General features: G+C 39.8%; 1 protein-coding gene across 25 annotated transcripts in view; it reads right to left on the bottom strand.

Annotated features, from left to right (window-relative positions):
- ENAH (ENAH actin regulator) overlaps window positions 1-12,991 on the bottom strand; it is a 155,691-nt gene that overhangs the window by 66,269 nt on the left and 76,431 nt on the right. For all 25 annotated transcript variants that reach the window (XM_063671689.1, XM_063672237.1, XM_054502169.2 and 22 more), the window contains one exon: window positions 5,877-6,042. In XM_063671689.1, coding sequence (XP_063527759.1) covers window positions 5,877-6,042 — 166 coding nt within the window. The remainder of the gene's footprint in view (window positions 1-5,876; window positions 6,043-12,991) is intronic.

Genomic DNA, 12,991 nt, shown 5'->3' with positions numbered 1-12,991 from the left:
GGAGGCGAGGGGATCATGAGGTCAGGAAATCAAAACCAACCTGGCCAACATGGTGAAACCCTGTCTCTACTAAAAATATAAAAACTAGCCAGGCGTGGTGGCACATGCCTGTAATCCCAGCTGCTTGGGAGGCTGAGGCAGGAGAATCGCTTGAACCAGGGAGTTGAAGGTTGCAGTGAGCTGAGATGGCACCACTGCACTCCAGCCTGGCGACAGAGTGAGATTCCGTCTCAAAAAAAAATAAGTATTTTCACTTAATAACTACTTATTGGGTGTCCACTGAGCATGCTGTCAGGTTTGGACTACATCATAATCCTAAATTCTGTGCTTCAGATCCAGTGAGCTTGAGTCTAGACTGGTTGTGATGTTCCATTTCACACATGCCTATCCATTTTTAGCCTGACCATAACAGAATAAACAGTGCAGTAAACACCCACACTTCCTTGTGACCTGGCTCACTATCTTATCCTGTCTATGAGGTCATCCATGACCCTTTCTCCTATCTTCCCAACAAACTGATGATGCTTTTATGCCCTCACTGTGCTCTATTTTACACTTATCACAACTGCAGCATTTTACTGTGGTTCTTTGCTTATGTGCTTAACATCTCCATCCTGCCTCAGCCTCCTGAGTAGCTGGGATTACAGGCGTGCGCCACTACACCTGGCTAATTTTTGTATTTTTAGTAGGGACTGGGTTTCACCATGTTGGTCAGGCTCTTCTCAAACTCCTGACCTTGTGATCCACTCACCTCAGCCTCCCAAAGTACTGGGATTAAAGGCGTAAGCCACTGCGCCCAGCCAACATCCCCATTCTTCACTGCATCTTTGATTCAAGGTCAGGAACAATATTCTATATAAAACCCAAGCATAGGCCGGGCGCAGCGGCTCACACCTGTAATCCCAGCACTTTGGGAGGCTGAGGCGGGCAGATCATGAGGTCAGGAGATCGAGACCATCCTGGCTATCACGGTGAAACCCCGTCTCTACTAAAGATACAAAAAATTAGCCAGGCGTGGTGGTGCGTGCCTGTAGTCCCAGCTGCTCAGGAGGCTGAGGCAGGAGAATGGTGTGAACCCGGGAGGCGGAGCCTGCAGTGAGCTGAGATCGAGCCACTGCACTCCAGCCTGGGCGACAGAGCGAGACTCCGTCTCAAAAAAAACAAAACAAAAAAAAAACAACAACAACAAGAAAACACACCCAAGCATAGTACCCATAAGCACTTAATAAATGTTAGGCTGGAAAATGAAGTATTTTTTTATATAACATATTTATATAATTGTACATATTCAATTTTATAAGTAAATGGTGGGTGGTTTTAACAGCTCTTACTATAGAAAGTTTAGATGTTTAGTAAATTATAACAACATGTGCCCACTTACAACAGACTGATAACCATTAAGATACGTAAGAATGATGGCCAGCCACAGTGGCTCATGCCTATAATCTCAGCTACTCAGGAGACTGAGGCAGAAGGATCACTTGAGCTCAGGAGGTCAAGGCTGCAGTGAGCTATGGTCACACCATTGCATTCCAGCCTGGGCAACAGAGCAAAACTCTGTGTCAAAAAAAAAAAAAAAAAAAAAGCAAGAATGAAAGACAGAAAACCAATTATTTATTAGAGATTTATTCTTAGGGATGGTGTTTCCTTAAGTATCATTATATTAATAAAATTATATTTTCTAATTGTTTATTGCTTATACAAAAATGCAAGTGGCTTTTACATACTGATCATGTAACCAGCAACCTCACTGAAAATCTTGTTAGTTCTAATAGTTTATCTGCAGATACTCCTGGGAGATTTTTATGCAGACAATTACATCATTGGTGAGTAACAAGCTGTTTCTTTCTTATCAATTCTTACTGCTTCTATTTCTTAAATTTGTATGGCTAGGTTATCTAGTACCTCCTCTGTATCACTAAATGAAAGTGATTAGAGCTGAAATGCTCAATTTATTCACAAGTTTAATGGAAATGCTCTCGACACTGTACAATCCTGTAAGATACCTGCTGTATGCTTCTATTATCCACCCATATCAGCTTAAGAAGATTAATTTTATGCCTAATGTGATGAGAATTGTTATGTATTGATTCAAATTTTATCAAATGCTTTTTCCAGAACCTCTTGCTTTTGTAGGTCTTCTCCTGGGAAATAACATTAGTAAGTTATCTAATGTTAACCATTCTTATATTACTAAGGCAAACAATGATAAGCCCTATTTGATCAAGAAGCGGTTTTGTTTTTTACTCATTACTACATTTGGTCTGCTAATATCTTATTGAGCACTATTATATCTAGGTATATATTCATAACTGAAGACTGGCTCCTCTCCTAAACGTGTTCTATGTTTTGGATTTCAAAATTATACAAGCCTTATAAAATATCATTCTCTACAATGGTTGCATAAAACAGAAAATATCATGACATTTTAGATTTCATTTGAAAATGCTCTGTACTCTCCTGCAGCTTTTTAAAATTTGGGGGGCAGATTGTTTACTATTGATTTATTTCATGATTGTAGGTCTATCATGTTTTCCTATTCAGTTTTAAAAAGTTACGTTTTTCTACAAAATGGCCCACTTATTGGCATAAAGTTTTTTATAATATTGTATTTCCTTCAGTAACTATAGTGGTATTCTTTTTTTCATTCCTAAAATTGGTTATTTGTACTGTTCCTTTTTTTTGTTTGATTCTGCAAGGTTTTTTTTTTTTTTTTTTTTTGAGACATGGTCTTGTTCTGTCTCCCAGGTTGGCGTGCAGTGGCACAATCACACTCACTACAGTCTCCACCTTCCAGGCTTAAGTGATTCTTCCACCTCAGCCTCTCGAGTAGCTGGGACTACAGGCACACACATCACACCCGGCTGGTTGTTTGGGGTTTTTTTTGTTTTTGTTTTTTGTTTTTTTTTTTTTTTTTGAGATGGCGTTTCACTCGTTGCCCAGGCTGGAGTGCAATGGCGCAATATTGGCTCACTGCAACCTCCGCTTCCCAGGTACAAGCGATTCTCCTGCCTCAGCCCCCAAGCAACTCGAATTACAGGCATGTGCCACCGCACCCGACTTTTTTTTTTTTTTTTTTTTTTTTTTTTTAGTAGAGACAGGGTTTCACCATGTTAGTCAGGCTGGTTGCGAACTCCTGACCTCAGGTGATCCACCCGCCTTGGCCTCCCAAAGTGCTGGGATTACAGACAAGCACCACCACGCCTGGCCTGTTTGAGTTTTAAAAAATAGTTTTGTAGAGACAGCGTCTCATTATGTTGACCAGGCTGGTCTTGAACTCGGGCAAGCAATCTTCCTGCCTTGGCCTCCCAAAGAGCTGGGATTACAGTGTGTATGAGCCACCGAGCGAGCTAGTTTATCTTTTCAATGAAGCAGCTTTTGTATTAACAAATACTATTTATTTTTATTTAATTAATATCTTTTTAATATTTTCTTCTGCTTTCTTTGGGTTAAGCTCATTCTTTTTGAGTTTCCCTTTTTTTCCTACTACATGCAATTAAGACTTGTCCATCTAAGGACAGCTTAGATGTCCTACAGGTTTCTATATGTAATATCACTCAGGTCTCAGTGTTTTCTTATTTTCTAAATATTTTCTAATATTCATAATAATTTCCTCTTAATGTCACAATTTAGAAGCACAGTTTTAAATTTTTAAATGTTTTAAGAAACATTCTATTTGCCAAAATCTAAGAGTCACAGGATAGTTTACTTCTCCTAGAAATAAAAATTTTGGTATTTCATATGCAAATTTCCTAGCTTAAATTTCTTTCCGGGCCTGGCACGGTGGCTCACGCCTGTAATCCTTGCACTTTGGGAGGCTGAGGCAGGCAGATCACCTGAGGCCAGGAGTTCGAAACCAGCCTGACCAACATGAAGAAACCCCATCTCTACTAAAAATACAAAATTAGCCAGGCAGGGTGGCACATGCCTGTAATCCCAGCTACTCTGGAGGCTGAGGTAGGAGAATGGCTGGAACCCAGGAGGCAGAGGTTGCAGTGAGCTGAGATCGCGCCATTGCACTCCAGCCTGGGTGACAAGAGCAAAACTCCGCCTCAAATAATAAAAAAAAAGAATTTCTTTCTGATTATCTTCAAATATTCTTTTTCATTTCTCTAAATGTAGGATTGTTCATCAGTACTTTCAAATAACCAATTCACTAAATTTACCAAAAATGTAGTTTCTTTACAGCTATTAGTTTGGAATGTTGTATTAAGAAGGTTCAACAATTTCTAAAAATTTTAGTTGTCTAGTTTTCTTTTTTTCCCCCCATAATAACATCTTGGGGTGTATTTGATTTATCTCTGGCCTAAGTCGCTGCTGGAACAAAGACAAAGATGAGAGAGTGCTCCCCAGAACCTGGACTACAAATGGGACAGAGGAGGCTCTTGGTAAAAAGCCTGGGAGACCAGAAAAAGGCTGTGCAACACAACAAGGAAACTGGAGCCTAGAGGAAAAGGCAGGAAGACTACGGAGGGAAAAGAAGAGGGTAAGAGGGCGGGGCACAGGGGAGAGACAGACAGAAGGGAGTCGGAGAGGGCAGAAAGAGGGGCAGGCCGAAACCGTTTGTATAAATGGATACATCTGGTAAATTCAGAGAATTGCTCTTTCCACAGATTGACTCAGAGCTGTGAAAGTTCATCTCCACGCAGGCACCACATTTGTTTTTACCACGTGCCCCAACAGTTTCAGTGCTCTACAACCAGTGTTTCCTAATTTCTTGGCTTAAGTTGCTTAAGTAAAGGAGTTTCTCATTTCTCGGGGGAGCTTCTAAGCCAGCTAAGAAAGCAACAAACTCCTTTGCTTCCCTGTGCTGATAGGAGGATTTCTCTTAGTCCGCTTTCTACGGGGTGTAGCCCCTCTAAGAGTGCTAGTTTTTTGTGTGGTTGTTTTTTTTTTGTTTGTTTTGTTTTTTTTGCCAAAATACCAGTTTCACAGCCCAACCTCTTGTAGGCCCACAGCCCCTATATGCATACATGACAAATCTTACCAATCCATAATCACCATCCTAAAACCCAGGGCTAATGCAGCATCTGTTTACATCACACTACCACACAATGTAGGGGAACCTAGGAACCTACCTTTCTTTATAAGAGCTCAGCTGGGCAATGAAGAAGAAAATTTGTTACATTCTTTCTGCATGTGTAGCAGGATGATTTTTAAAGTCAGTTGATTCCAACATCTTTGGTAAATATTTTTTCTCAAAGTATTTTGTAAATCTACTCTTTATAAAAGTTCTTACTATTAGTATATAGTTAATGCTAGTAAGAGCTTATCTGCCTTTTCCTCTCTACTGCTCTTGATCTGTTAAGGCCCAAGAAATCAAGTAATCAGATAATCCAGCTACTTTCTAAGAAATCCGGAGCGAAGAATTAGTAAAAGCTTAGCTGTCGCCCCAGACATGAACTGCAAAAGCTGAACTATTCCAGCAACCTCAATACCTACTATTTTTCTACCATATGTGAATTTAACAGTATTTTCTGAAACTATCTATACTTTCAACTCCCTCCTCTAACCCCACATCCCAAACTTTGGCAGGAAATGAATTCCATAAACATACAATCTGCCACTTAAGTAGAGTTTTGTTTCTGTTTGTCCTTAATGTGCTTTAGATTTCAAAAACTAATTGAAGGCCAGAAAATCTAATGAAAATTCATCATCAAAGAACTCGTATTTCTCTTTTTGTACAATTTGTTCTAAATCTTCGTTTAAGTTCAGGCTTCATAAAAGGTAGAAAGGGTGGAGAGACAGTTTTATATTCCATTTTTCCCAGAGAGACTATTTTGATTAGAGTTTTAAAACTACTTTATTTTACGGAATATACCAAGTCCTTCTGTAATACTAAATCATTTTTAACAAGAATTGTAGTAAAGCCTTACCTGATGGTCCTGAATCTTCCTGCCCACCACTCTGAACGTGTTGTTGCCTGTATGGTGATAGATATGAACTCTGCTGAATCCAGTTGAGCCACCAGCTGGCACCCACTTCTTATTGGCATCGTCATAAACCATCACAGCAGCTCTTGCCTGACAGATACTCTGTTCACTGTAAAAATAAAATAAAATATTCAAACTTACAATATTTAAAATATGCTAAGTGTTTCACATAGCCACATAAACCTAGGAGTCAGTCAACAATCAGTGTTGTTACTGGGTGCTGGAAACAACAATGGACAAGACAGAGGCTTCCTGTCTTTATGCGTAGAGTCTAATGGTGAAGACGAACCAAAAAAAATAAAGTATAATTAAAAGACCAAAAGGAGAGCAGGATCCACGAAGAACACTTAGATAAGCAACACAAGAAGTGGTTCTTCTGAATCTGAGTATCTAATTCATTCACTAAACTGAACAGAACTATTACGTTGGTTCAAAAGTAATTGCACTTTTTGCTATTTTAATGGCAAAAACCGCAATTACTTTTGCACCAACCTAATACAAGTGTAAATTAATCATTATTTGCTTAATTGCATACATGTTTAGTATATTGATGACCTGTCTGTGATAACACCTTCTTTACTGAGAAAATTATTTTTATCCTCAGGCTTGCCTTAAAGTCTGTAACAAAGTCTGATATCAACCATCTGCCCCTTGAGACATGGAGTGGCCGCTAACAACCAATGGATGGCAGTGTAACTAAATTCCTCATTCCCCTTGGGCAAGATAACATCCTGTGCTTCAAATTTCTTCATTTAAAAATGAAAATGTAAAATGAGATAATTTCTAAAGACCCCACTAGATTTTAAATTCTAGCCTCCACAGATAAATATTAAAGGGGAAAAGGCCAATTCTGTCATAGAATCTTTAAATATTAGCTTCATCTATCTCAATTATTTGTTACCAAGCGAGACTGAGATACACAAATAAATAAAATAGAGACGCCAGGCACGGTGGCTCAATGCCTGTAATCCCAGCACTTTGGGAAGCCAAGGTGGGAGAATAACCTGAGGCCAGGAGTTCAAGACCAGCCTGGGCAATATATCAAGACCCCGTCTCTGTATTTAAAATAAAATATAATCTCAATTTCATCTTAAGCAATGGGTTCATCTTTCAAATATTTTAGGATATTAGAATAGGCACATCAACTCTATGCTATTAACCCAATTAAAATAACTCAACCTCAATACAGACAAGCCTTCTGATACTCCTGATGACTTAACAGTCGTTAATGGAAATCCTCTGAAGCAGTTCATGCAACCACATCCTTCACAAAAGCACTGCTTATTCTACCAATTTTATCTCAAAAAATTTAAACAATAAATCATGTGGGTTCTTTCCTAAAAATTCTCAGAAACAGAAAGTCACCCTCACACTCTCCCCTCTTGCTCGTGCCCCACCTCTTAACCCATCCAAGAGGGATAATGAAATGCAACTTTGCAGGAGATACCATGTGTTTTATTCTTGTCCTTGATGACAGAAGATCACTGAAGGCCTAAAGAGGTCACAGCACTGAGTAATAAAATTGCTTCAGAACAACAGGGTTATAATTATTTGTAATTTTCCATTAGAAAAATGTTTACAAAAACTAACTTGTAACAGTATTTGTGCAGCAAACCCAATGGTAATGTCTAAATTTTTATGCTGCACTGACATTTTTGGTAAAATACTTCTGGGAATGAAAACAAGCCAATGACTAAAACTTGAATTATTTTTAAAAGATAGATTAAAGGGCATTTGTCAGTAGCAGTTGAAAAATCTCTCCATCATTCACAGCAGAAATATTTTTTATGTGATGACATTTACATAACCCTATGGAAAGATTACACAAAACAAGCTAAGGCAAAGTGCCTCTTACCGCTTACAATTCAAGCAACAAATTTACTGCTAAATGTAAATAATTCAATAAACAAATCTAGAATAATACAGGATAGTAGTTTCCAGTTTTCAAATAATATTTTTGCAGCTACATTGTTTCTAAGATTCCAAAGATTCAAGAGATAATGTCTTGGGATGTGGGGAGCTGGGCTTAGGAGAAATACCTAATGTAAATGACGTGTTGATGGGTGCAGCAAACCAACATGGCACATGTATACCTATGTAACAAATCTGCACGTTGTGCACATGTACCCTAGAACTTAAATAATAAAAAAAAAAATTAAATCATGTCTCTTTAAGTGTCAGTAAGATCATATAAGCTAAAGCAATACCTCGTTTTGTAAATAGGTCACTTCATGCCTCAAAAAAATTTTTTTAAGTATAAGAAATCTAAAACAAGAAAAGTTAGCTTTAATGGCCCCAAAGTTTTCCTCTACTTTTTTTCTCCAAATGAACATATCCAAGTAGCCAAGAAAAGTCAAAAATGCAAAAAATTAATTGGTTTTCTGATGAAGATGAAAAGAAATAAAATGAAATGTTAAACATTTCCAATTCTAAACAAAGCTGAGAATAAAGAGAAGAAAAAATAAGCTATGGGTAAGAGCTGAGGTGTTATTGGAGAGGTAGTAATAGCCACGTGGGTATGTGGCACACTGTGAAGGGATTGGCTAAACCCAAATAACTGTGTAGTCCTAGAAGATACCAGGCACTGGTGGGGCACAGTGGCTCACACCTGTAATCCCAGTACTTTGGGAGGCCAAGGCAGGTGGATCACCTCAGTTTAGGAATTCGAGACCCGCCTGGCCAACATGGGGAAACCCCATCTCTACTAAAAATACAAAAATTAGCTGGGTGTGGTGGCAGGCACAGGCTGAAGCAGAAGAATCATAATCACACCACTGGACTCCAGCCTGGGTGACAGAGCAAGGCTCCATCTCAAAAAAAAAAAAAGTCATTAGGCACTCAGAGAAGCCCCATCAAGGCCCAGCCAGGAAAGGACGGCACTGCCTGCTGGGGTTTAGCAACAAATGCAACTCAGTCCTCTTATTCCTTTCCACAGCATCTGAGGACCTCTTCTCACTAGAGACATCCTGTCATGTAATAAAAAATACAGCTGACCACTGAACAACATGGGAACTGCGCAGGTCCACTTATACATGGATTTTTTTTTCCAGTGTGTTTTTCAGTATTTTTTCCAGTGTTACACTGGAAAAACTGTGCCTGCCTCCCCTTCCATCTCCTTCTCCTCTCCCACCTTATCCTTCCTAAGACAGCAAGGCCAAGCCCTCCTCTTTCCTGCCCTCCTCAGCCTGCTCAACATGAAGACAAGGATGAAGATCTCTATAATGATCCATGTCCACTTCATGAATAGTAAATATATTTTCTCCTTCTTGTGGTTTTTTAATTTTTTTTAAATAACATTTTCTTTTCTCTAGATTACTTTAAGAATACAGGCCGGGTGTGGTGGCTCAAGCCTGTAATCCTAGCACTTTGGGAGGCCGAGGCGGGCAGGGCAGATCACCTGAGGTGAGGAGTTGGAGACAAGCCTGACCAACATAGAGAAACCCCATCTCTACTAAAAATGCAAAAAAAAGTTAACCAGGTGTGGTGGCGGGCGCCTGTAATCCTAGCTACTCGGGAGGCTGAGGCAAGAGAATCGCTTGAACCTGGGAGGCAGAGGTTACGGTGAGCTGAGATCGCGCCACGACACTCCGGCCCAGGCAACAAGAGCAAAACTCCGTCTCAAAAAGAATATGGTATAAAATACACATGACATAACAAAACGTGTTGACCAACTGTTTACGGATATCCATAAGGCTTCTACTCAACAGTAAGCTATTAGTAGTTAAGTTTTTGGGGACTCAAAAGTTGCACTTGCGCCAGGCACAGTGGCTCATGCCTGTAAACCCAGCACTTTGGGAGGCCAAGGCAGGCAGATCATTTGAGATCAGAAGACCAGCCCGGCCAATATGGTGAAACCGCATCTTTACTAAAGATACAAAAATTAGCCAGGCATGGTGGCATGCACCTGTGGTCCCAGCTACTTGAGTGGCTGAAACACGAGATCGCTTGAACCCAGGAGACGGAGGTTGCCGTGAGCCGAGATCACGCCGCTACACTCCAGCCTGGGCGACAGAGTGAGACTCTGTCTCAAAAAAAAAGAAAGAAAGAAAGAAAAGAAAAGTTGCACTTGGGGGCCAGAGTCCCTAACCTCCTGCACCCCTCTACTCACCTTTTATAACTCTACTGTTCAAGGGTCAACTGTATTTGGTCTGGGGTCCTGGGTTCCTAGTACAGGGCTCCTCAAAGTGTCTTTGGTATACTGAGATGATTCTTGGCTGAAGGGGCTTCTAGATGGCTTCAGATGGGGCCAAGCGGCCAGAAATATCACGGCATGATTGGAAGGCTGGAACTCAGGCCCACACTTCCCACCTCATTACTGCCCCCCGCCAACAACTGGGGAAGGGAGATGGACTAGAGATCGAGTTCAATCACAATGGCCAATGATTTCATCGATCATGCCTATGTAATGAAACTTCCATAAAAACCCTGAATGACAGCGGTCAGAGGGCTTCCAGGTTGATCAACATACGAAGGTGCTGGGAGAGTTGCACTTGGAAAAGGGCAGGAAAAGACTCAACCCCCGCACCCTCACGCCTTGCCCTGTGCCTCTCTTCCATTTGGCTATTCCTAAATTATATCCTCTATAATAAATGGGTAATAGTGAAGCGCTTTCCTGAGTTCTGGGAATCATTCTAGCAAATTATCAAATGTGGGTTGGATGGTTTCAGGAACCTCGGTATTTGCAGTTGGCTAAGCAGATGTGGGTAGCCTGGGCACTCCATTTGCAGCTAGTATCTGAAGTAGGAGCAGCCTTATGGAACTGAGCCCTTAACCTGTGAGGTCTATGTTAACTCTGCATAGTGTCAGAGTGAACTAATTGTTGGACACCTAGCTGGTGAAGGAGAAGAGACTGCTGAAGTAAGGAAAAAAGCTACTCACATACTAACTCCGATTACAAGTGTGATACACAAAATAAATTGGCGGTAAGCAGTTTTAGACTTCATGGAGCCATGAACATCAAAAGCAGACTAGATAATACAGAACTGGCTGCCAATATTTTGCCCTACTTGACAGGTATGCGATGGGGCGGTGGTGGGGACCAACATAACTTATTTAAAATGATATTTTTGGAATCTAAAAATAGGAATATTTCAAAACAAAGACAAATCATTAAATGCAATAACTTGAGCTTTCTAGACAATTCCCTCTATTATCTGTAGATTTTGTTTTCCCCCCGTTTCTCCCTGGTCCAGTGAAATGCTTAGCCAAGGGCCTGCTTTAAAATATGGCTGGCCTTAGCCACAAGAGACAGTACTGCTGCATGGACACTGGTGAACAAATAATAGAGCAATGCGCATCATTTTACTACCATCCTATCTGCATCATGACAAGCCTCAAAATGAATACCCAGTCAAAGTCTTCGAGATTCTGAGTCAGTGAAGCAACTACGCAAAAGATTAAATTAGTAAATTACCAAGCTGTACTTTTGTGAAGATCAGGCAGTAAATTAGTTATAAACAAAAACTTCATTTTTATGACCCAATGCAATTGGTATATATAGTTAATTATACTTCATCTTCTAATGTTAATTTTGGTATTTTAAAATAAAATATGGCATTAAAAGGCTAGAGACAGCTGGTTTAAAAGAGAAGAAAAAAGGTCTAAAAACCAAGACTCCAAATTAAAATTTTGTAGTTTTGTCAGGTAGTTCATTTCTGAATATAGTCAAGTTGACTGAGCAGGTATATGTGATGAGAACACTTGCCAAGTTCTATTCTCACAGGTACCAGTGAATGAAGCACTTCCTGGTATTTAAGCAGACTAAGGATTGCTAGGCTAGTCTTGTATATACTATTTGTTGAGACTGCAGTAAAACCAAGTTGTTAACAAATATCAATTTCTTTTCAAAGATATCACTTATTAATCATTACTTGTCAAAGAAAGCATGAATATGACAATATGTAGCACATAGTAGGCACTCTTTAAGTGCTTTTTCAGCACATACTGTAATCTAACAAAATCCTACTCATCAAGACCTGGATCAAATACTATTCCTCTTATTAATTCCTTCTGCGGTTCCCAAAGCCAGAACTAATTGCTCCTTCCTCCGAGTTCTCAGAGTATTCACTAATCTCTCAACAAACAAGACTCTCTGAGGAGGCAATATTTAAGCCATGAGAAAGACTTGAGTTTTACTCCAAGTGTATACCAGGAAGCCACTGAAAGGCTTTAAGCAGAACGTGGCCTACATTTTAAAGGTAACTGTAGCTACAATGTAGAGAAAGAATTCAAGAAAGTGGCAGCAAAATCAAGAACAGAAGCACAAATACCGGATGAGAAAAAAAGGAGGGAGAGGAAAGCACTGGGGATGTATGTTGCAAGTACAGCAGAAAGGATCTGTAGATAGATAGGATGCAAAGGAAGAGGCAATCAAAAGGAGGAAAAAAATTATGGATGCACCTAGCATTTTAATGATACTCCCAGTTAGTATGTGATATGCTGTAAAGTATTAAAATGTACCACCACTGAAAGTCATGGCCCAACTCACTTATTTAGAAACATGTCTTCATCATCTTTGAAAATGGAAAATATGTCATCCCTTCTTGAATCCCCTATGTGCAGCACAGAGCCTAGTCTGTAGTGAGTTATCAACATGTGCACAATAACCTCTACTATACTATCAGCCTCTTAAGAGAATATATCCTAAAGAAAGAGAATTAGCTTCACGTCTGTTATGATACTGAGTCATTCTATGAACTAAGATGTCATTTATTCAGAAGGTAAAATACTAAGAAATAACACTAAAAACTTTGTAATTTTAAAGACAGGATTTCCATCTTATTCTCTGATGTCAATTTATTGGGCTAAGTCTACAATATTATGACATTTCAAAGATTAAAGAGGCTCACAGTAAACACAATTGTGTTAGGTTTCAACTCAATTCCACAAATATTGTTCACATTTATAACACAGGTCCTGGCATATAGTAAAAGTGGGCGAGACCATCTCAGTTATATAAGATTGTGGGCCGGGCGCGGTGGCTCACGCCTGTAATCCCAGCACATTGGGAGGCTGAGGTGAGTGGATCACCTGAGGTCAGGAGTTCGAGACCAGCCTGG

This window comes from Pongo pygmaeus, chromosome 1 (genome assembly GCF_028885625.2).
Source record: "Pongo pygmaeus isolate AG05252 chromosome 1, NHGRI_mPonPyg2-v2.0_pri, whole genome shotgun sequence".
NCBI lineage: Eukaryota > Metazoa > Chordata > Mammalia > Primates > Hominidae > Pongo > Pongo pygmaeus.
The sequence above is the reverse complement of the archived record's forward strand: the minus strand, read 5'-3'. Positions and strand labels throughout refer to the sequence as shown.